At 41.1% G+C, this 24,646-nt stretch overlaps 1 protein-coding gene across 1 annotated transcript in view; it reads right to left on the bottom strand.

The window, feature by feature from the left end:
- Positions 1-18,570, bottom strand: part of LOC106603743 (glutamate receptor ionotropic, kainate 4) — a 75,280-nt gene extending 56,710 nt beyond the window's left edge. The window contains exons 1-3 of the mRNA XM_014197795.3: positions 18,443-18,570; positions 16,705-16,869; positions 11,440-11,537 (exon numbers count right to left, since the gene is read on the bottom strand). Coding sequence (XP_014053270.2) covers positions 11,440-11,537; positions 16,705-16,869; positions 18,443-18,524 — 345 coding nt within the window. The 5' untranslated portion in view covers positions 18,525-18,570. The remainder of the gene's footprint in view (positions 1-11,439; positions 11,538-16,704; positions 16,870-18,442) is intronic.
- Between the last annotated feature and the right edge of the window lie 6,076 nt (positions 18,571-24,646).

Here is a 24,646-nt window from a genome sequence, read left to right as displayed (position 1 = left end):
GGGCGAGTTAGTTAGGATGACATCTATGAGGGTGCCGTGTTTACGGATTTGGGGTTGTACCTGGTAGGTTCATTGATAATTTGTGTGAGATTGAGGGCATCAAGTTTAGATTGTAGGATGGCCGGGGTGTTAAGCATGTCCCAGTTTAGGTCACCTAGTAGCACGAGCTCAGAAGATAGATGGGGGGCAGTCAATTCACATATGGTATCGAGGGCACAGCTGGGGGCAGAGGGAGGTCTATAGCAAGTGGCAACAGTGAGAGACTTGTTTCTGAAAAGGTGCATTTTTAGAAGTAGAAGCATGAATTGTTTGGGTACAGACTTGGATAGTAATACAGAACTCTGCAGGCTATCTTTGCAGTAGATTGCAACACCGCCCCCTTTGGCAGTTCTATCTTGGCGGAAAATGTTATAGTTAGGGATGGAGATTTCAGGGTTTTTGGTGGTTTTCCTAAACCAGGATTCTGACACGGCTAAGACATCTGGGTTGGCAGAGTGTGCTAAAGCAGTGAGTAAAACAAACTTAGAGAGTAGGCTTCTAATGTTAACATGCATGAAACCAAGGCTTTTACAGTTACAGAAGTCAACAAATGAGAGCACCTGGGGAGTGGGAATGGAGCTAGGCACTGCAGGACCAGGATTAAACTCCACATCACCAGAGGAACAGAGGAGAAGTAAGATAACGGTACGGCTAAAGGCTATACGAACTGGCCGTCTACCACGTTCGGAACAGAGAGTAAAAGGAGCAGGTTTCTGGGCACAATAGCATAGATTCAAGGCATAGTGTACAGACAAAGGTAAGGTAGGATGTGAGTACATTGGCGGTAAACCTAGGCATTGAGTAATGATGAGAGAGATATAGTCTCTAGAAACGTTTTAACCAGGTGATGTCATCGCATATGTCGGAGGTGGAACAACATGGTTGGTTAAGGCATATTGAGCAGGGCTAGAGGCTCTGGAGTGAAATAAGACAGTAATCACTAACCAGGACAGTAATGGATGAGGCATATTGATATTAGAGAGAGGCATGCGTAGCCAAGTCGAGGCAAAGGTAAGAAGCTCTGGATTAACCATCTCTGGATTCACATTAGATAGTTAATCCAGAGATTCTTACCTTTGCCTCAATTTGACAGTTTAGCCCAGAATACGAGCTCCACGAACCGCCGACTCCTTCGCTGGAGTCCCATATTGTAGGAAAACAAGAGGGTTATGATCGGTATAGACCACCAGAAGGGTAGAGATTCATACATAAACCTCAAAGTGCTGAAGAGCCAGTACCAAACAAGCTCCTCCTTCTCGAGAGTGGTTTTGATATGAGGCCAATTTCTTTTAAAAGTACCCCACAGGGTGCTCATCATTGTTATTGTATTTCTGTAGGAGCACAGCCCGGGCTTCTACGTCACTGGCATCGGTGTACTAAGCAAATGGACGACGGAAATCCGGAGCTGCTAGCACCGGTGCAGAGACCAAAGGGTCTTAGCATTTCGTTACCTGATCGGAAGACGAAGGTAGGAAAACAAACCATCAGGAGTGACAAAAGCAGTCAACTCTTTGGCGTGCTCAGTTAGAGGGACCTGCCAATAATCCTTCAGCAGATCAAACTTGCTAATGTACTTAGCAGCGCCAACACAGTCCACATAATCGTCAACCCTAGGCAAAGGGTACGAGTCTGACTTAGTAACTGCATTGACTTTGTGAAAATCGAATGAGTAGCAGCACACATGATGGTTAAGAGAAACTGGTTACCACTCTTGGCTTCGGGAAAAGGACCAACATAGTCCACCAGAACCCTGCTGAAAGGTTTGTCAAAAGCGGGAATAGGCTGCAAAGGTGTAACTGGTAAAGCTTTTTTCGGTTTACCCGGCCACTGGCAAATACGACAGGATGTACAGTAAGACACAACATCCTGTTTCAGACCAGGCCAGAAGAAGTTAGGCAAGATACGGCCACAGGTCTTGTTGACCCTAAGATGGCCTGCTATTGTGAGCCAACCTCAGTATCTCTAGTCGAAGCGCAGCTGGAACAACAATTTTGAGAAAACTAGGCCAATTGTCTTGCCCAGAAGTGGCGTGAGAATGCCATTTCCTCATCAGAACACCATCTCTGTCCAAGCAACACCCATAAACTTCAAACTCCTCCTCTGGATGTATCTCAACAAGAAGAGGGGAAAGGGAAACATCTTTACTCTGTTCAGCAATCAGCTACTTCCTAGACATCGAACTGTAGGGACCCTCTTCCTTCAGCGGTCCTACAAATTTGCTCACCCTTGGGGTTCTCAAAAGAGAGGTCAACTCAGGAGGCTTACCAAAATCATAATCACCATCAACATCTCAGACAGATCGACCATGGTGGTATCGCTGACATCCTCAACACTAGACTTGCTCCCGGTGACTTTCTTAGGCATAGCACACGCTAGGGAACTTTTCTGATAACCCATCAGGTTCCTCTATTCTGGGTTCCTTACAAACCGACAGGATTTGGCATTCCCTCCAGCCAAAATTGTTTCCCAAAATGATTTGAGACCACCTTCCCCGGTAGGCTCGTCTTCACCCCAACGGAACTGGAAATAAGATCAAACTCGAGTTCTACATTATACAAAGTAACTTCCATGCAACCCATCTCCAAGCCTTGTACTAACACACCGTAACCACTCGCTGAAGTGTCAAAGGCAAAACACCCTCCAAAATGAAGGACTGGGCTGCCCCAGTGTCTCGCAGTATCTTCACCGGCTGCTTAACAGCATCACCACTCTGCAAAGACACAAATCGTCTGAAACAAAAAGGTTCATACACATCTCATCCAAAATATTGTTTAGGAGATACACCAGTCCCAACCAGAGACTTAATTGACTGGAGGGCTCCCACAAGAAGAAACTGCTTTTTCTCAAATTTTTCTGTTTCAACTTAGGACACAGAGGCAATGTTTCCTTTCTCACGGCATTAATAACAAACTGATGGATATGAAAAAAACCCAGCTTTCTTCCGGTCTTTGGGCTCTGTTGAAAAGGACTGAAACCTTGCAGTAGGAGGGGACTTCTGGATTGCTTTTTGCATAGGGATAACTACTGGGTGCTTTGTTTGTGAAGCTAGTTTTGTGTGTCAACAAACTCATCTGCAAGGACTGCAGCTTTCTCAAGAGTGAGATCCTTGTGCTCATAAAATGTAGATAACCCTTTTGTGAAGGCAAAAGTTTGAGTGTCTTTAAATCCTCAAGGTCCTTGGCCTCTTGAAAGCAACACCCCTGATCAAAAAGACATGCTTGTTTCCTTGTGAACTCAACATGGCTTTGTGATTGTGTCTTTCTTAATTTACGGAACTGTTGTCTGTATGCCTCTGGGACCAACTCGTAAGGATAGGATAGCAGCATTAAGTGTCAATCTGAACTCTGGTCAAGAAAAAGCGGTGTACACTTTGAGCTTTTCCCACAGGAACATTTTGGAGGAACAGTTGGTCTCGCAGACATTTTAGGGATGTGGCAATCTGCTCAAACAGAGTAAAATAATTGTGCCGACCAAACTCTCTTGAGGTTGCAGGACGGCCTGACTGGATTCGGAGTGCTTTCAATTCTATTTCTCTTAGTCAAATGGCATGCTCACGTTCCTGTTGTCTGGCTGAATGTTCACATTCTTGTAGTTTGGCTGCACGCGCATCTTCTCTTTCCCTTTCCTCAAGCTCTAATTTCTGTTGCTCCAATCTCTCCTCACGTTCTCTTTCCCTGTGCTCAAGCTCTATTTTCAGTTTTTCACATTTTGCCTTGAGTTCTAGCTCTCGCAGTTGCACATCTATGGGGTGTACACTATCACCCCATGACCCTTTTCATCATCATTATTCAATCATTGCGCGCGCATCAGCGAGCGTCTGCGTAGCCAGGCACTAAAATAGAACTTGGTTCTATTTGTGACACTCGACAAGTCCTGCCTCTCCCATCTCCTCATTACTTTTTAGGAGCATATGCCCACATGGGTGATTGAAAGATGAACTGAGATCCACACTCCAGTTGGTTGTGGTAATGAACCTTAAAGTTGGTTGCCAACCTCCATATAAAGTCAAAAGAAGAAGAAATTACTAGACACGAACTCGGTTGACCGTTTTATCTGTGGATTAATTGTCGGAGTAGAGAACCTTGTGCATTTCAGGTAAAATAACCCAATGTTTATATCCCAGGACATATTAGCTAGTAAAGAGCAAGCTAGCTAAATTACCATTAATGTTTAATGCTTTTCGACCTGTCCCCAAATTAATATAATTGTTTTGATATTTCAACCAGCATGTCCTGATCGTGTATGGTGTGGGTGGACAAAATCAACTTGTGCACGAAGGCGGATGCACACGTGCGTGAGGTCTGGTCAGCATATAACTCTTTGACTACTGCTTTTGAATTTGCATGTGCAACATTGATGTCATAATGCTTTGCAATGACAATCAGATTCACCTTCATACATTTATCTAGCATCTCCCATGTAGGGTTTTCCATAAATCCTTCCAACTTAAAGTCCATGTTTTTTTTGTAAGCCTGTGTTTATGCAACTTTTAAAATTATTGTACCAATCTTATAACCCCTCAGGTTGGATGTCTGTGACAAACGCTACCAAAAGTGTATTTTGGACACAAAAATATATCTGGGCACAGCAGAGCTTTAGAGTAGGTGATTAGAGCGACTACCATACTCATGGGAAACAAACTCCCAATTTGTTAGTCCTTAGCAAGAAAACCAAATTATGTCGCTCAAACAGAAAGAGGAACTAACAAAGTCACTGACCACAACCAAAGTGTAGGAGGGGTTCTGAAAGGCTCATGGGCTGTCCACTGAAAGTTGACAAGCATCAACAGGCACACAAATATAAAACCCACACCAAACTTAAAGACAGGAAGCAAATCAAAAAGTGTAGCCAAACAAAAACATGGAAGATCAGCTAAAGGATTGTTTGTCTAGACCTCAAATAGGGAAAGCCAACTAAAGGTGTTAACACTCTGCATATCGCAAGACAGCTGGACCACTGGGCCAGCCACTCTTAAATATCACCTGAGTCAGCACAGGTGAAACACTTTCCCACTAACAAGATGACAAACTAGCACAGGTGTAACACACACAGACTAACGAGGTGACACCATTCTGTGTGCCCCACGTGCTAATGTCCAACCAAAGCCTGTAAGAGTATACTATAATGTTTATTTGTGTCCATGCTATAGAAGAAGATACCAAGCCCTGAATGTGCAGCAGGTGCCAAAATAGCAAAGATAATACCAAAGACAAACATTCGGGTAACATTGTTAGTTCTGGGTCTACACTCTCATAACTGTGTGCTGCGAAGAACAATCTCTTGTTTAGGCATGGGAAAATGCATATATTAATTATATAACGCAATCAAGAATGGCTTGTTGGAGATTCATGACTCTATTTTAATAAACCTATTGCAATGGTAAATCTAAGCACTGGCGGTAGTCTATAGGTTCAGAGGTGTTTCCAAAATATTTTTTGATATTTTCACAACTAGAATTATGGGTGCTTTAGCTGATAGGTGCACGAGAGGGCTGGGTTTTGATTAATTAAAAAGTTGAAGGTGTGTCGAGGCTTGACCTCTGACTGGCCAATCAGAATGTGCCCCAGGGCTAAAATATGTGGTTGCTTCAACTTGTGTATTTACAGTCTTATGTATTGCAATGAAAATTAACTCCAATTAGAATGTCAGTCCGTTATAGTCTAGTTTGTTAAATGGCCTACTAAATATTGGCCTATCCCATATTTGCTAAATATGTTTTGAACAGTAATTGCATGGCTTCAATATGGAAATATACCATTAACATAGCATTCACACTGATATAGGCCAACTGTACTGTATTTTATATATTTAACCAGGCAAGTGAATTAAGAACAAATTATTATTTACAATGATGGCCTAGGAACAGTTGGTTAACTGTCTTGTTCAGGGGCAGAATGACAGATTTTTACCTTGTCAGCTCTGGGATTTGATCTAGTAACCTTTCGGTTACTGGCCTAACGCTCTAACCACTAGGCTACCTGCCACCCCAATACTGTAAAATGCATTATGTCTGAATTATGAACATGCCAAACATTGTCAATACACAATATTAAATTTACTAAGACCTAAAAAGACTGAATAATTCCAATAAAATTCTAATAAAAACAAAACAACTATTGTTTTAAATAGGCTGTCTAAATACAGTTGCAGGCACCCTAATTGTTCCCCGTGGGCATATAATATTAGGCCTAAAACAACACAGACTATGGAGGGTTTTACAGACATCCAAACTTTCACAGGATTTGGGAAAAGAGGGAATGTCCACTCACTGTTACTGCTCCCAAATATATATATATATATATATATATGTATATATATATATATATATATATATATATACATACATACATACATACATACATATATACACACACACACACACACACACACACACACACACTACCGTTCAAAGTTTAGAAATGTCCTTGTTTTTTAAAGAAAAATCACATTTCTTGTCCATTAAAATAACATAAAATTGATCCGAAATACAGTGTAGACATATTTAATGTTGTAAATTACTATTGTAGCTGGAAACGGACATTTTTTTAAATGGAATATTTACATAGGTGTAGAGGCCCATTATCAGCAACCCCTCCTGTGTTCCAGTGGCACGTTGTGTTAGCTAATCCAACTTTATCATTTTAAAAGGCCAATTGATCATTAGAAAACCATTTGCAATTATGTTAGCACAGCTGAAAATGGTTGTGCTGATTAAAGAAGCAATACAATTGGCCTTCTTTAGACTAGTTGAGTATCTGGAGCATCAGCATTTGTGGGTTCGATTACAGGCTCAAAATGGCTAGAAACAAAGCACTTTCTTCTGAAACTCGTCAGTCTATTCTTGTTCTGAGAAATGCAGGCTATTCCATGCGAGAAATTGCCAAGAAACTGAAGATCTCGTACAACGCTGTGTACTACTCTCTTCAAAGAACAGCGCAAACTGTCTCTAACCAGAATAGAAAGAGGAGTGGGAGGCCCCGGTGCACAACTGAGCAAGAGGACAAGTACATTAGAGTGTTTAGTTTGAGAAACAGACGCCTCACAAGTCCTTAACTGGCAGCTTCATTAAATAGTACCCGCAAAACACAGTTTCAACGTCAACAGTGAAGAGGCGACAGTGCCTTAGACCACTGCGCCACTCGGGAGGCCCAGGACAAGGTGACTTTTATCAATATATTCAGCTCTATTTACTCTCAGATTCAAAATGCTAATTAGCGTCAAAGTAGACATCATGCAAGACTACAAATCCCTGCAAGCTCCTGCATATCATCTCTAGGTGAGACCTTTACTAACAAGTACTCTGTCAATTTAAAACTTGCACAAGAAATAGCTCAGCAGAAATAGAAACTCAGCAGAAATAGAAATGTCCTCTCACTGTCAACTGTGTTTATTTTCAGCAAACTTAATGTTAACGTTCCCTGTAGCTCAGTTGGTAGAGCATGGTGTTTGCAACGCCAGGGTTGTGGGTTTGATTCCCACGGGGGGCCAGCACAGGAAAAAAATTAAAAATGTATGAAATGTATGCATTCACTACTGTAAGTCGCTCTGGATAAGAGTGTCTGCTAAATTACTAAAATGTAAATGTAAATATTTGTATGAACATAACAAGATTCAATAACTGAAACATAAACTTAACAAGTTCCACAGATGTGTGACTAACATAAATTGAATAATGTGTCCCTGAATAAAGGTGGTGGGGTCAAAATCAAAAGTAAGTGTCAGTATTGGGTGTGGCCACTAGCTGCATTAAGTACTGCAATGCATCTCCTCCTCATGGACTGCACCATATTTGCCAGTTCTTGCTGTGATATGTTACCCACTCTTCCACCAAAGCACCTGCAAGTTCCCAGACATTTCTGGGGGAGTGGCCCTAACACTCACCCTCCAATCCAACAGGTCCCAGATGTGCTCAATGGGATTGAGATCTGGGCTCTTCGCTGGCCATGGCTTAACATTGACATTCCTGTCTTGCAGGAAATCATGAGCAGTATGGCTGGTGGCATTGTCATCCTGGAGGGTCATGTCAGGATGAGCCCGCAGGAAGGGTACCACATGAGGGAGGAGGATGTCTTCCTTGTAACGCACAGCGTTGAGATTGCCTGCAATGACAACAAGCTCAGTCCGATGATGTTTTGACACACCTCCCCAGACCATGACGGACCCTCCAAATAAATCCCGCTCCAGAGTACAGGCCTCGGTGTCACGCTCATTCCTTCGACGATAAACGCGAATCCGACCATCACCCCTGGTGAGACAAAACCGTGACTTGTCAGTGAAGAGCACTTTTTGCCTGTCCTGTCTGGTTCAGTGACGGTGGGTTTGTGCCCACAGTGATGTCTGGTGAGGACCTGCCTTACAACAGGCCTACATCCCTCAGTCCAGCCTCTCTTAGCCTATTGCAGACAGTCTGAGAACTGATGGAGGGATTGTGCGTTCCTGGTGTAACTTGGGCAGTTGTTGTTGCCATCCTGTACCTGTCCGCAGGTGTGATGTTCGGATGTACCGTTCCTGTGCAGGTGTTGTTACACGTGGTCTGCCACTACAAGGATGATCAGCTGTCCGTCCTGTCTCCCTGTAGCGCTGTCTTGGGCGTCTCACAGTACGGACATTGCAATTTATTGCCTTGGCCACATCTGCAGTCCTCATGCCTCCTTGCAGCATGCCTAAGGCACATTCACGCAGATGAGCAGGGACCCTGGGGAACTTAGTGTCCTAAGTTGTCATAACTGTGACCTTAATTGCCTACCATCTGTAAGCTGTGAGTTTATTAACGACCGTTCCACAGGTGCATGTTCATGAATTGTTTATGGTTGATTGCACAAGCATGGGAAACAGGGTTTAAACCCTTTACAATGAATATCTGTGAAGTTATTTTGATTTTTACGAATTATCTTTGAAAGACAGTGTCCTGAAAAACGGACGTTTAGATAAAGGCTGTTAAGATTTCCTCTTGAAATCCGACTTGTCCGTGGTAAGGACAACTTGGTTGCTGACTGTCTTTCAAGGGTGGTCATGCAATAAGTTTTGTGTTTAGCCCTGGCTCACAATTTATTTTGACTGCATGTTTTGTCGTTTTTGGAGATTAGTTGTGTCTTGGTTGGACTTGTTCCAAGTGGATGAGAGTTATAGAAATTTTCGTGATTTTACCTATGTTTCTCAAACGTAATTTTTTTTAGGCAGTAAAAAATTGATTGTAAAAAGTATATATACAGTATATAAAAAAAGAGTTGGCTGTTTTTTCTTGTATTTAATTGTTGACAGACAGACACCATATTTATATTGGAAAAGGTGACGCATTTAAGTTGATCATGTTGTGAGATGGAAATCATTTTCTGTTGGTGGTGAGCAAACTTCTCCAACAAAAATATAGGATATATTTGATGTCTTAATTAACCTGTTGGGGCTCGGGGGCAGTATTGAGACATTTTGAAAAAAATATGTGCCCATTTTTAACTGCCTCCTACACCAACTCAGAAGCTAGGATATGCATATTATTAACACATTCGGATAGAAAACACTCTGAATTTTCTAAAACAGTTTGAATGGTGTCTGTAAGTATAACAAAACTCATATTGCAGGCAAAAACCTGTGAAAAATAGATCCAAAAAAATTTGAATTTTGTGACCGTACTATTTAGTGTCATTGTTTTATAGATACCATAGTGAGAAAGGATTCATTTCGCAACACCTACGGCTTCCACTAGATGTCAACGATCTTTATAAAGTTGTTTGAAGCGTCTATGATAAACAGAGAGCAAATTAGAATGCAAGGAAGTTGACATGTCATCACTTCATTTTTTTGCGCCTGCGCATAAATCTGAGAAGCGTGAGTTTGTCATCATTGTTTATCTAGACATAGGATAGGTTGTGTGAAAATATTACTGATGTTTAACGTTAAAAATGGACCAAAAGATTAATGCTAAACAACATTTGACATGTTTGAACGAACGTAAATAGATTATTTACTAGGTTTTTTTAGCTTTTCGGCATGATTTTACACCCCCCCACCACGTTTTGTGGGAGCATAATGAACTCTAAGTACTTGGTGTTATTTGGACATAAATTATGAACTTTGTCAAAAGAAACCACATGACCTGGGAATCCTGGCAGTGCCTTCTGATGGAGATAATCAAAGGTAAGGGGATATTTACAATGTTATTATCGATATTAGATGATGCTAACTGTATAGCATAGCTTATTGTTCTTAGCATAGCACCCCGTTTATTGCAAAATGTGATTTCCCAGTAAAGTTATTTTGAGATCTGGCCATTCGGTCGCAGTTACGAGATGATAATATATTATTCTTTGAATGACAATATTATAATTTACCAATGTTTTCGAATAGTAATTTTGTTATGTTCACCGGAAGCATTTCAGAGAAGAAAAAAATCTGAATTTCACGCTACTGTAAAATGCTGTTTTTGGATATAAATATGAACTTGATGGAACAAAAAATGCATGTATTGTATAACATAATGTCCTAGGAGTGTCATCTGATGGAGATTGACAAAGGTTAGTGCATAATTCTAGCTGGTTTCTGCTTTTGGTGACGCCTGACCTTGAATTGAAAATGGATGTTTGTACTTTTGTGGCTATGTACTGTCCTAACATAATCTAACTTTATGCTTTTGCCGTAAAGCCTCTTTGAAAATTGAACAATGTGGTTAGATTAAGGAGATGTTTATCTTTTAAATTGTGTTAAATAGTTGATTGTTTGAGAAATTGAAATTATTAGATTTTTGATGTTTTGAATTTCCAGCCTTGTTAGCAATCCCGACTCGGGGTTCATTGCTAACCTGTAGCCCCAACAGGTTTTAAGGGAGAATGTATTACAGGCTTTGGTTTTTCCATTTTTATTTTGAGGTTGGACATTAGCATGTAGGCTGCACCGATTGGCGTCACCTCGTTAGTCAGTATGTGTTACACCTGTGCTGGTTTATCATCTCGTTAGTGGGAAAGTGTTTCACCTGTGCTGGCCCAGGTGATATGTATGAGTGGCTTGCTCAGTGCTTCAGTTGTCTTGAGAGATGTGGAGAGTTAACACCTTTTTAGTTGGTACTCCCTTTTTGAGTGCTTATCTGATCTTCCCTGTATTTGTTTTGTTGTACTTTTTGATTTGCTTCCTATCTAAGTTTGGTGTGGGTTTTAATTTTGGACAAATTTAGTGGGCGCTCATGGTGGCTGTCTTTTAGGTCCCAGTTGTTGCTAGTGACCTTTCAGTGGACACACCCATGAGTGTCTTTCAGAACCCTTCCTAAAACCCCCACCATTTTGGTTGTGGTCAGTAACTCTTTGTTAGTTCCACCTTCTGTTTGAGCGACATTATTTGGTTTTCTTGCTGGGGAACGTAATACACAGACCGATACCTATGTTCACAGAAGTGTATTGGTCACACACACACCTCTTTCTCTCCACAGATATTACTGATGATGGTGTCGGAAGCTGGGCTAGCAGAGGGTCCCAGGACCGCCAATACTCCCTTAGAGATAATCTGGCACACTGTTGGGAGGGAGAGGAGAAAACAGAGGGAACCAAATGAGTGTTAACATAGAATTTACAATGGCATTGAATTACACACTGGTTGCATAATGATACAGAGTACAATGCAATTTAATACAATATAAAAGCAGAATTTGAAAGTATTGTTTACTTTTACAATATACAAGTAAATATGTACATTTTGTTTTATTGCATGTTTCTGGTAGTTTTGACCCACAGACTGGCAGGTCAATTCTTTTTGGCTTGGCTAGCCAGCTACCTAATTGTTTTTGTTTGAATGATGCGTCTGGACACTGTACCAGCTTTTTTCATTTCACCTGGCTGCTGGTTCCTGATCTTTTGAAACCTTCAATTGAGGAGTTTCCTAATGCTTGAGAGGAATGGGAGATGCAGTAGAGGAATGCATTGCTGAGGCAGAGGGCTCATAGTGAGGATGACTGGCTAATACTCTGAACTGTGTGTGGTGAGCTTTCTAGCACCCAGAGCTGCTGAGGCAAACATTGTGAAGGAGGATCTACCATTGGTTTTCATTGAAGACTAAATAGAAAGACTCCAACCACAGCCTAGACATACTGTAGTGTCACCTACATGGGCCCATTATGGAGGGATATCACAACACTACATCCCCACCCTTATGCAAAAAAAATAATAATTTCCCGGAATAAACACTATTTTTTTTTTATCAGGCTTACAAGCGTGTCTTGGTTTGAGAGGCGTATCAAAGGGCGCCAGAATTGTGTAACCCTGTGCAGAGCCTGTGGTCTATGGAATCATACAGTGCGTTTGAAAGTTTTCAGACCCATTGAATTTTCTACATTTTGTTACATAACAGCCTTATTCTAAAATCTATTACATATTTTTTCCCCCCTCAATCTACACACAATACTCCATAATGACAAAGCAAAAACAGTTTTTTAGATTTTTGTTGCAAATTTACGGGAATATCCCATTTACATAAGTATTCAGACCCTTTACTCAGTACTTTGTTGAAGCACCTTTGGTAGCGATTACAGCCTAGAGTCTTCTTGGGTATGACGCTACAAGCTTGGGACACCTGTTTTTGGGGAGTTTCTCCCATTCTTCTCTGCAGATCTTCACAAGCTCTGTCAGGTTGGATGGGGAGCGTCGCAACACAGCTATGTTCAGGTCTCTCCAGAGATGTTAGCTCAGGTTCAAGTACGGGCTCTGGTTGGGCCACTCGAGGACATTCAGAGACTTGACCCAAAGCCACTCCTGAGTTGTCTTGACTGTGTGCTTAGGGTTGTTGTCCTGTTGGAAGGTGAACCTTCGCCCCAGTCTGAGGTCCTGAGCGTTCTGGAGCAGGTTTTCATCAAGGATCTCTCTGTACTTTGTCTGTTCGATCCTGACTAGTCTCCCAGTCAGGCCAAAGAGTCTTGGTTTCATCAGACCAGAGAATCTTGTTTCTCATGGTCAGAGTCCTTTTAGGTGCCTTTTGTCAAACTCCAAGCGGGCTGTCATGTGCCTTTTACTGAGGAGTGGCTTCCGTCGGGCCACTCTACCATAAAGGCCTGATTGGTGGAGTGCTGCAGAGATGGTTGTACTTCTGGAAGGTTCTCCCATCTCCACAGAGGAACTCTGGAGCTCTGTCTGTGTGACCGTCGCGTTCTTGGTCACCTCACTGACCAAGCCCCCCCTCCCGATTGCGCAGCTTGGCTGGGCAGCCAGCTCTAAGAAGAGTCTTGAAGGTTCCAAACTTCTTCCATTTAAGAACGATGGAGGCCACTGTGCTCTTGGGGACCGTAAATGCTGCGGAAATGTTATGTCCTTCTGTGCCTCGACACAATCCTGTCTTAGACCATGGCTTGATTTTTGCTCTGACATGCCCTGTCAATGGTGGAACCTTAAATAGACAGGTGCATGCCTTTCCAAATCATGTCCAATCAATTGAATTTACCACAGGTGGACTCCAATCAAGTTGTAGAAACAATCAAGGATGATCAATGGAAACAGGATGCACCTGAGCTCAATTTTGAGTCTCCTAGCAATGGGTCTGAATACTTATGTAAATAAGGTATGTTATTTTCTCTTTATTTTTAATACATTTACATCGCTTGATCGTTATGGGGTATTGTGTGAAGATTCAGGGAGAAAATAATTAAATCCATTTTAGAATAAGGCTGTAACGTAACAAAATGTGGAATACTTTCCGAACGCACTGTATAGCTTCCATAATTGAATGTGTAGTGTAAATTGGACAATGATGAATCAATACCCTGTTTACAAATTTTCCCATTTATAATGGTCTAGTGGTACACATACTTTCAAGCAGCACTGTATATATACACAGTATGTGAACCCTACAGGGCTGGTCATTATTTTACTATAAAATAAACATAAAATCCTTATCTAAACCCCAATTCTTAATAAAGACATTTCAAGTAAATTATATTTTCATTGTTAAATAAACCACTTTTGTTAAATAAGCAAACTCAGATTTGATGCGTGCAAAAATATGTGAACCCCTTCAGTCAATAACTTGTGGCACCTCCATTAGCAGCGACAACTTGGAGTAAACGCCTCCTATAGCCAGTAATCAGTCTCTGACATCTGTGTTGAGGGATTTGTGCCCACTCCTCCTTACAGAATGCCAATTGAGTGAGGTTTGAGGGGTGTCTGGCATGAAATGCCTGCTTCAGGTTCTGCCACAGCATCTCGATTGGATTTAGGTCAGGACTTTGACTTGGCCAAAACACAAATCTTCTTTCTCCTGAGTCATTCTTCGGTAGATTTGCATGAATTCTTTGGGTCGTTGTCTTGTTGGAAGACCCATTTTCGGCCCAGCTTTAGCTCCTTGACTGATGGCCTTACGTTCTGTTCAAGAATCTCCTGGTTTACCTCAGAATTCATGGTTCCCTTAATGATGTGGAGTTTCCTCCAGGGGAGGAAAAGGAGCCCCAGATCTTGACATTCCCACCACCATGCTTGACTGTTGGGATAAGGTTATTTTGGTGGTAGGCAGTGTTGAGTTTTCGGGGAACATAGCAGTGTTGATTGTGACCAAAAAGGTCAATTTTGGACTGATCGGTCCAGAGAACGGACTTCCAGAAACCTTCAGGTTTGTCCAGGTGGTCTCTGGCAGTTTGTTTCTTTTTTGACAGCAGAGGCTTCTTCCTAGCAACCCTCCCATGAATGGCATTTCAATTCAGTGTTCTTCTTATTGTTGAAGCATGCACAGTTACTTGAGATGCAGCAAGGGAGGTCTGCAAATCTCTAGATGTTATGGTTGGCTTTTACCTGATGTATTATTGTTCTTTGGCTCTTGGGGATATTTTGGAAGGGTGTCCACTTCTAGGCCGAGTTGATGTCATGTTAAATGCTCTCCATTTGTAAATTACTTGCCTCACAGTGGACTGATGGAGCTCAAATCTTTTTGAGATGATTTTATATCCTTCCCCAGACTGATGTGCTCTCACTACCCTCGTCCTGATGTCCTCTGAGCTCTCCTTTCCCTTCCTTTCGGCATGGTGTGCTTTGCATTTACCTGGATAGGTAACACCATCCAGGTAAATGCCCCGCCCAAACTCTTTCCTAATGATCTCTCCTTTGATGGGTTAATTTGGTACCCAATTGTTTACCCACCTGATTCTACTTGATTTAACCAATACAACTTGGGGTTCACTTATTTTGGCACCTGCACTAATTCCTTTTTTATTTTGTTTTTCTACTACACACATGATTTCCTCTGCACCAACATATGCTATTGGTAAATATTAACCTGTCATGTCAGAGCAAAAAGACTGGTTCTGATAAAATTAAGATTTCATGGTAAAAGAAAATCTTTAATTGCACAAGGGGTTCACATACTTTCAAGCAGCACTGTGTATGTGTGTGTGTAAGTATATATAATATCCCCACCAGAGACCAGGGTTCAATCCCTGTGTCCACTGTCCACCCTTCCTACTGTCTTCCGTTCTGTCTCCCCGTCTACTTCACTACTGTCTTAATCAAGTATTAAAAAGGAGAATTCCACTTTTTAAAAATCGCTTGACATTTCCCGCAATGGCTGTGTCCCAACCAGGGCCAATAGGGCTCTGGTCAAAAGTAGTGCACTATATAGGGAATAGGGTGCTGTTTGGGATTCAGACAATTAGTCAGCAGTCCATTTCTAATCCTGTTTCAGAGGTATCCATTTCCACAGCCAACCAGCCGTGGAGAGGCCAAACTGGCCTGGGCCTTTATTGGAACTGGGGAAATGCATTTGTCATTTCCTTCCTGCCGGTCAACTAAAGGGCTGCATCCCAAATGGCACCCCATTCCCCATATAGTGCATAAATAGTATAATATCAGGAGTAGGGTGCCATTTGGGACGAAACCAATATATTCTCTCTAGGCTTCAGATAAATAGAAAAAGACTTTACATCCACTAGACTAGAGCAAGCATTGGAAATGCAGCCAGGTCACCCGTGATACAAGTCAGTATTCAATGTCCATCCATGTCTGAGGATGTTTGGAGATGACATGGAAACCGGCCACTAAGGGCAACAGTGAACGCTGTTACCTTCAAGTAGATTTCGGTTTTGCTAAGGCATTTTGGACGGGGATGGAGGATGGGTGTAAACATCGTGTCAAAGGTTGAATGTTTGAATTCACCAATAGAAAGTTGTTTTTTAGATTTTTTTTGTTTTAAGCCTATCCCAAACCTTACCTTAACCATTCAGAGTTAATGCCTAAACTTAACCATAAACACTTTGAAATTTGACGTTTGGAACAACTTTGAAATTTGTTTGGGAAACATGGATGAACATCTAATTCTGACATGAGACTGTTAGAGCTTGTTGTGTAAATGATACATAGGACAAGGGGATTTGTTTCTAGCTGTAAGACTTTGGCCGTATCCTAAATCTGTCTAGTCTACTTACTAAAACTACATACTGTACTAATCATACTACATACTATTTAGAACGTACTGTTTAGTAAAAACGTATGAAGTAAGCAACAAATATCAAGTTCATTAGCCTATGCCCTGAGGGAACTTGGTTCCAGTTACAGTTGAAACCTTTGTATTAAAATCTTTTACTTTTAATAAACACCAGTTTTGCCTCTGTCTTGAGCCTCTCTGAATTTTCTCTCATCACTGCCCTCCAAGTGTTCTGACACATAGAAAATACTTCAGTTTTTAGCACTGTATACCATTATCCTGACTTACTGGTGTCCCCTGTCTCGTACTCGCTGTCCCTCAGGAGTTCAAAAATGTCCACCTCCACTTTGCCCATCACAGAGAGGTTACTAACACGGTTGATGCCCTCTTTGGCCAGGGTGATAGCCAGGCGCTCACCACGACTGCACTCCATCGGGTCATCCAGAACAGCAGCTACAAGACACAGGGTGTGTTACGGTTCTGCCATTTTGAGGACTATGCCTAGGGTTGCAAAGTTTTGGTAACTTTCCCCAAATTCCCTGTTTTCCAGAAATTCCGGTTGGAATATTCCTGGAATCAGGAGGGAATAAGGAATCCTCCAACCAGGTTACCAGCTTTTTAAACCCTAACTATGCCATCAATGCCATAGCCTGGTGCCAGATCAGTTTCTGCTGTATAGCCAACTCCTATGGCCACTATCATGCCAAACATTACAGTTGAACTGCAATAGTATTCTCCCATTTGTGTTGATTGTGAGGACCTATAGGTTGATATAATTAACATATTTGGGAAAATCCTTTGCAATGAGCGGTTTTTTATTTTGTTGATGAACATCTTTTTGGGGTGAATTTCTCCCAAACATGATCAGTGAGTAGACATTTTTATTGCTATATTTCTATGGCACAGGCTGTATTTGACAGGCAAAATAGCACAGATCTGTGCAAAATATACTGTCAAAATTATAACAATATGCAGCATGACTAAATCAAAACTTTCAACAACAATGTGCATTAAAATGAGGTGGTTATTTAATCACTAAACGATGCATGCAATACATACAATGCATTTGTGAGTTGCAGTATTTGGAACTCACAATGGATATTAATCCCTTCCCGCCTATGTGAAATATTGGTTATTTTGCTCACTGCTGTTTGCTCATGTAAAATGTCCCCCATTATGCATTTTCTCTAGAGGCAGAGCTAGAACAAAGGAGAGAGACAGACTGCAGTTGTCTGTGATAAAAAGTTTATTATGTTAAATGTCATGGGTTTTCTCTCTTTCCCCAAATGTCATGTACTGAATATGAAATAACACTCTGTCGTGTGAGGGAGTTCAAAAGTAGTGCAACCTAACAGAAATGCAATGACGGCTTTACTGCTCTCCAATAATGCTAAATTCTTTGAAAAAAGAATTCACTTCATAAGGTAAGCCAATGCTTGGATGGCAAGGAGAGAGGGATACACAGACAAACTTTTAGTTATCGTTCATATACCGTTCAGTGAAATGTTGACCTGTATGAGAAGCTTGTCATAGTGAATGTTGCTGTTAAATAAACAAGTTATGCAGGGTCAGACAATTCCCTGTTTTTTTCTGTTGTTTCTTTTAAGATAGAAAGCAATTTTCTGCTTCACAAATGCATTCAGTCACTAGAGCGTGCAAGGAAGTGACAGGAGCTCAAGTTGAGATTGCTAATAGAAAAGCAACACAAGCCACATTGTAACCGAAGGTGCCAAGTCCTTTGTCACCATCAAACTATATTAGTTAATACAGCACAGTAAGCAGTAGACTAGTATTAAATTAAATTAAGCCAGTTCTCACATCTCCAAATAGGATGATTTCCAATGTATGCAAATGTCTAATTTAAAGCAATGTTGAGTATTCAACCAAGCTGTGGTATAAGCAAAAATAGCTCTCACCGATTTTAGTATTTTCTACATTCAAACAATGACAAATCCTTAAGAGGAATGTTGGCATGATAGTGCACTGCAATTGCACAGGCAGGAGGATAGTTTGGTGCATTACTTACCCAGTCTCAAGGTGAATGGATTGGTGGATATGCGCCCTGCACACATGGCTAAGAGCAGCAGAGCGGCCCACACCGGGTGCATCTTCTATGACTCCTCATGGGGCTTACCTTGGGGGTGCCCCTCTCACAGCCAGCTGCACACAACAAGAAGAAACCGTCAGCATAGATAGAATAGAGAACTATTCTATTCTCATCAATGCTGCGGTATCCCAGGACTCCCTGAGAAGCAGTGGCCATTGTTACTGTGTGGACTATAAATGGACAGTGCATAATCAATAACTTATCAACAAATTGGCATACAATGCACAAAATAAAAAATAGGCGTATAAAATAAAATGTATTATAAAATGAATTTACTCTACCGCAGCAGCACACAATGGCACATTATTTGGGTCCTCATTCTCGGGTTGTAAAATTAAATGTATTACGCTGTCATAACTATAATACAGCTGCTTCTTTTGTCAAATAAATAGTAATACACATGCATTATTAATCAGAGAGACAGAACATTCAATGTTTTCATTTGAAAACCTGCTCTGCTCTTTATTGAGGGCTGTATTACTGGGCAGTCTACCACTAATATGCTGCTAATTCATTTATCACAATGGGGAAGTGGCAATTAAGCAAACACACACAATGCTCAATCAATTCTCCCATATGCAATTACTGCAGATCACCGTGAATGGCTTTAAATGGCCCATGTGTAGGCAGCCATTAGCCTATAGAATACTGAATAGTGGGATGTCCAACCTGGTCTCGGAGCATTTCGTATTATTCTGTATGTAAATCCAAGACACTCCGTTTAGTATGATATGTTACGTTTGGTATGGTGTGTATTAATTTGAGGACGTCTATCACCCATTTCGTATGATATGTTCGGAATTTGCACATCTAAAAATGTGTTACGAATTGGAAAACCGTAAATTAGTTAATTAAAGCTAGCTAGGTGGCTAACATTAGCTAGGCTAGGGGTTAGGGTTAGCTAAAAGGGATAAGGTTAGGGGAAGGGTTGGCTAACATGCTAAATAGTTGCAAAGTAGATAAAAATAGTAAGTAGTTGAAAAGTTGCTAAAATGCTAAAGTTGTCCGTGATGAGATTAGAACTCGCAACCTTTGGGTTGCTAGACGTTTGCATTATATGCAGACCCATCCACCCCGACCAACCAACCTATGTTTATTTTTGCCTTAAGTAACCATCCTTCTTATGTAACTTACTTTATCATAGAACATTTTGTGTCCCGGATTTACATCTATTATGTTACGTCTATGAGACCAGACTTAGATGTCTGTGAGTGTATACCACTTATGCAGTAACAACCTATGTATGTTGTAACAGAGCTTGCACGATTGGCTATAAATTGTTGGACAAAACAGACAAAAACAGCAAATCGGCTCCAAGTGATTTTAATTTAAGAAATCTATACCCAAGTATTCCCACGCATAATAGAGAGAAACATGTGATTGTATACAAATGTAAGCAAGGTTTGAAATTATTTTTGTTTTAGTCACACATCTGTTTTGGCTTGGTTTGTGTAGGGTTACGTTCAACTTTAAAGAAATACACTTCTCAAAACATCAGACACAGTACCTCAGTTATTATTAAGACATGTAAAATATAGGTACAAAGAGTTTTAAACATCATTCAAGTGCACCTGAGCATGTACAGTGCCCTCAAAGTATTCACACCACTGGACTTTTCCCACATTTTGCTATGTTACAGCCTGAATTTAAAATGGATTAACTTGAGATTGTGTCACTGGCCTACACACAATACCCCATAATGTCAAAGTGGAATGTCTTTTTTACAAATTAATACAAAATTAAAAGCTGACATGTCTTGAGTCAATAAGTATACATCCCCTTTGTTATGGCAAGCCTAAATAAGTTAAGGAGTAAAAATGTGCTTAACATGTCACATAATAAGTTGCATGGACTCAGTGTGCAATAATCATGTTTATCATGATTATTTAAATGACGAACCTCATCTCTATACCATACACATACAATTATCTGCAAGGTTCCTCAGTCGAGCAGTGAATTTCAAACACAGATTCAACCACAAAGACCAGGAGGTTTTCCAATGCCTCGCAAAGTAGGGCACATATTGGTAGATGGGTAAAAATAATATCCCTTTGAGCATAGTGAAGTTATTAATTAAACTTTGGATGGTGTATCAATACACCCAGTCACTACAAAGATACAGGCATCCTTCCTAACTCAGTTGCTAGAGAGGAAGGAAACCGCTCAGGGATTTCACCATGGAGCCAAACAGTTAGTTTTATCCTGTCACAGCCATTAAACTCTGAGGATGGATCAACATCATTGTGGTTACTCCACAATACTAACCTAAATGACAGAGTGAAAAGAAGGAAGCCTGTACAGAAGAAAAATATTTCAAAACATGCATCCTGTTTGAAATAAGGCAGTAAAGTAAAACTGCAAAGATTTTGGCAAATAAATGTTTGGGGCAAATCCAACACATCACTGAGTATTACTCTGAATATTTTCAAACATGGTGGTGGCTGCATCATGTTATGGGTATGCTTGTCATCGGCAAGGACTAGGGAGGAAAACCTGGTTATCTGCTTTCCACTAGACACTGTGACAAATTCACCTTTCAGCAGGACAAGAACCTAAAACACAATGCCAAATATACACTGGAGTTCCTTACCAAGAAGACATTGAATGTTCTTGAGTGGCCTAGTTACAGTTTTGACTTAAATCAGCTTGAAAAGCTAAGGCAAGACTTGAAAAGGGCTTTCTAGCAATGACAAGAGCTTGACAGAGAACCAACTTGACAGAGCTTGACAGAGAACCAACTTGACAGAGCTTGAAGATTTTTTATATAGAATAATGTGCAAATATTGTAAAATCCATGAAGCTCTTAAAGACTTACCCAGAAATACTTACAGCTGTAATCGCTGCCAAAGGTGATTCTAACATGACTCAGGGGTGTGAATACTTATGTAAATGAGATTTCTGCATTTCATTTTCAATACATTTAAAAAAAAAAATTCTAAAAACATGTTTTCATTTTGTCATTATGGGGTATTGTGTGTAGTTGGGTGAGGGGGAAAAAATAATTAAATACATTTTGAATTCAGGCTGTAACACAACAAAATGTGGAATAGGGTCAATGGGATATGAATACTTTCTGAAGGCATGTGACAATTTGACTTAAAGATCCAATGCAGGCGTTTTCATCTCAATATCAAATTATTTCTGGGTAACAATTAAGTACCTTGATCGTTTTCAATTCAAATGGTCAAAAACAAACAAAAATAGCTTCTTAGCAATTTCTCAAGCAAGAATTTAGCTGGACTGTGTATTTGTATTTATTATGGGTCCCCATTAGCTGCTGCCAAGGCAGCAACTGCTCTTCCTGGGGTCCAGCAAAATTAGTCAGTTTATACAATTTTAAAAATATTACAATGCATTCATTGATTTTACAACACACTGTGTGCCCTCAGGCCCCTACTCCACCACTACCACCTACAATGAGGGAAAAAAGTATTTGATCCCTGCTGATTTTGTACATTTGCCCACTGACAAATAAATGATCAGTCTATAATTTTAATGGTAGGTTTATTTTAACAGTGAGAGTCAGAATAACAACAAAAAAATCCAGAAAAGCGCATGTCAAAAATGTTATAAACTGATTTGCATTTTAATGAGGGAAATAGGTATTTGACCGCTCTGTAAAACATGACTTAGTACTTGGTGGCAAAACCCTTGTTGGCAATCACAGAGGTCAGACGTTTCTTGTAGTTGGCCACCAGGTTTGCACACATCTCAGGAGGGATTTTGTCCCACTCCTCTTTGCAGATCTTCATTAAGTCATTAATGTTTCGAGGCTGACGTTTGGCAACTCGAACCTTCACTCCCTCCACAGATTTTCTATGGGATTAAGATCTGGAGACTGGCTAGGCCACTCCAGGACCTTAATGTGCTTCTTCTTGAGCCACTCCTTTGTTGCCTTGGCCGTGTGTTTTGGGTCATTGTCATGCTGGAATACCCATCCACAAACCATTTTCAATGCCCTGGCTGAGGGAAGGAGGTTCTCACCCAAGATTTGACGGTACATGGCCCCGTCCATCGTCCCTTTGATGCGGTGAAGTTGTCCTGTCCCCTTAGCAGAAAAACACCCCCAAAGCATAATGTTTCCACCTCCATGTTTGACGGTGGGGATGGTGTTCTTGGGGTCATAGGCAGCATTCCTCCTCCTCCTCCAAACACGGCGAGTTGAGTTGATGCCAAAGAGCTCCATTTTGGTCTCATCTGACCACAACACTTTCACCCAGTTGTCCTCTGAATCATTCAGATGTTCATTGGCAAACTTCAGACGGGCATGTATATGTGCTTTCTTGAGCAGGGGGACCTTGCGGGCGCTGCAGGATTTCAGTCCTTCACGGCGTAGTGTGTTACCAATTGTTTTCTTGGTGACTATGGTCCCAGCTGCCTTGAGATCATTGACAATATCCTCCCGTGTAGTTCTGGGCTGATTCCTCACCGTTCTCATGATCATTGCAACTCCACGAGGTGAGATCTTGCATGGAGCCCCAGGCCGAGGGAGATTGACAGTTCTTTTGTGTTTCTTCTATTTGCGAATAATCGCACCGACTGTTGTCACCTTCTCACCAAGCTGCTTGGCGATGGTCTTGTAGTCCATTCCAGCCTTGTGTAGGTCTACAATCTTGTCCCTGACATCCTTGGAGAGCTCTCTGGTCTTGGCCATGGTGGAGAGTTTGGAATCTGATTGATTGATTGCTTGCTTCTGTGGACAGGTGTCTTTTATACAGGTAACAAACTGAGATTAGGAGCACTCCCTTTAAGAGTGTGCTCCTAATCTCAGTTTGTTACCTGTATAAAAGACACCTGGGAGCCAGAAATCTTTCTGATTGAGAGGGGGTCAAATACTTATTTCCCTCATTAAAATGCAAATCAAATTATAACATTTTTGCCATGCGTTTGTCTGGATTTTTTGTTGTTGTTATTCTGTATCTCTCTGTTCAAATAAACCTACCATTAAAATTATAGACTGATCATTTCTTTGTCAGTGGGCAAATGTACAAAATCAGCAGACCAAATACTTTTTTCCCTCACTGTATGGCTCTATAAGCTTGGCACATCTTGCCACTGGGATTTTTGCCCATTCTTCAAGGCAAAACTGCTCCAGCTCCTTCAAGTTGGATGGGTTCTGCTGGTGTACAGCAATTTTAAGTCATACCACAGATCCTCAATTTGATTGAAGTCTGGGCTTTGACTAGGCCATTCCAAGACATTTAAATGTTTCCCCTTAAACCACTGAAGTGTTGCTTTAGCAGTATGCTTAGGGTCATTGTCCTGTCTGGAAGGTGAACCTCTGTCCCAGTCTCAAATCTCTGGAAGACTGAAACAGGTTTCCCTCAAGTATTCCCCTGTATTTAGAGCCATCCATCATTCATTCAATTCTGACCAGTTTCCCAGTCCCTGCTGATGATAAACATCCCCACAGCATGATGCTGCCACCACCATGCTTCCCTGTGGGGATGGTGTTCTCGGGGTGATGAGAGGTGTTGGATTTGCGGCAGACCCCAATCTCTGCTGTGGAGCTTTGCAGCTCCTTCAGGGTTATCTTTGGTCTCTTTGTTGCCTCTCTGATTAATTCCCTCCTTGCCTGGTCCGTGAGTTTTGGTGGGCGGCCCTCTCTTGGTAGGTTTGTTGTGGTGCCATGTTCTTTCCATTTTTTTAAATAATGGATTTAATGGTGCTCCGTGGGATGTTCAAAGTTTTGGTTATTTTTTATAACCCAACCCTGATCTGTACTTCTCCACAACTTTGTCCCTGACCTGTTTGGAGAGCTCCTTGGTCTTCATGGTGCTGTTTGCTTGGTGGTGCCCCTTGCTTAGTGGTGTTGTAGACTGGGGCCTTTCAGAACCGATGTATATATACTGAGATCATGTGACTGATCATGTGACATTTAGCTTGCCCACAGGTGGACTTTATTTAACAAATTTTGTGACTTCTGAAGGTAATTGGTTGCACCAGATCTTATTTAGGGGCTTCATAGCAAAGGGGGTGAATACATACGCACACACCACTTTTCCGTTTATTTATTTTTTTATTTGAAACAAGGTATTTTTTTCGTTTCACTTACCAATTCGGACTATTTTGTGTATGTCCATTATATGAAATCCAAATATAAATCTATTTAAATTACAGGTT

This window comes from Salmo salar, chromosome 04 (genome assembly GCF_965601325.2).
Source record: "Salmo salar chromosome 04, fSalSal1, whole genome shotgun sequence".
Taxonomy (NCBI): domain Eukaryota; kingdom Metazoa; phylum Chordata; class Actinopteri; order Salmoniformes; family Salmonidae; genus Salmo; species Salmo salar.
This window is presented reverse-complemented; position numbering and strand designations above follow the sequence as displayed.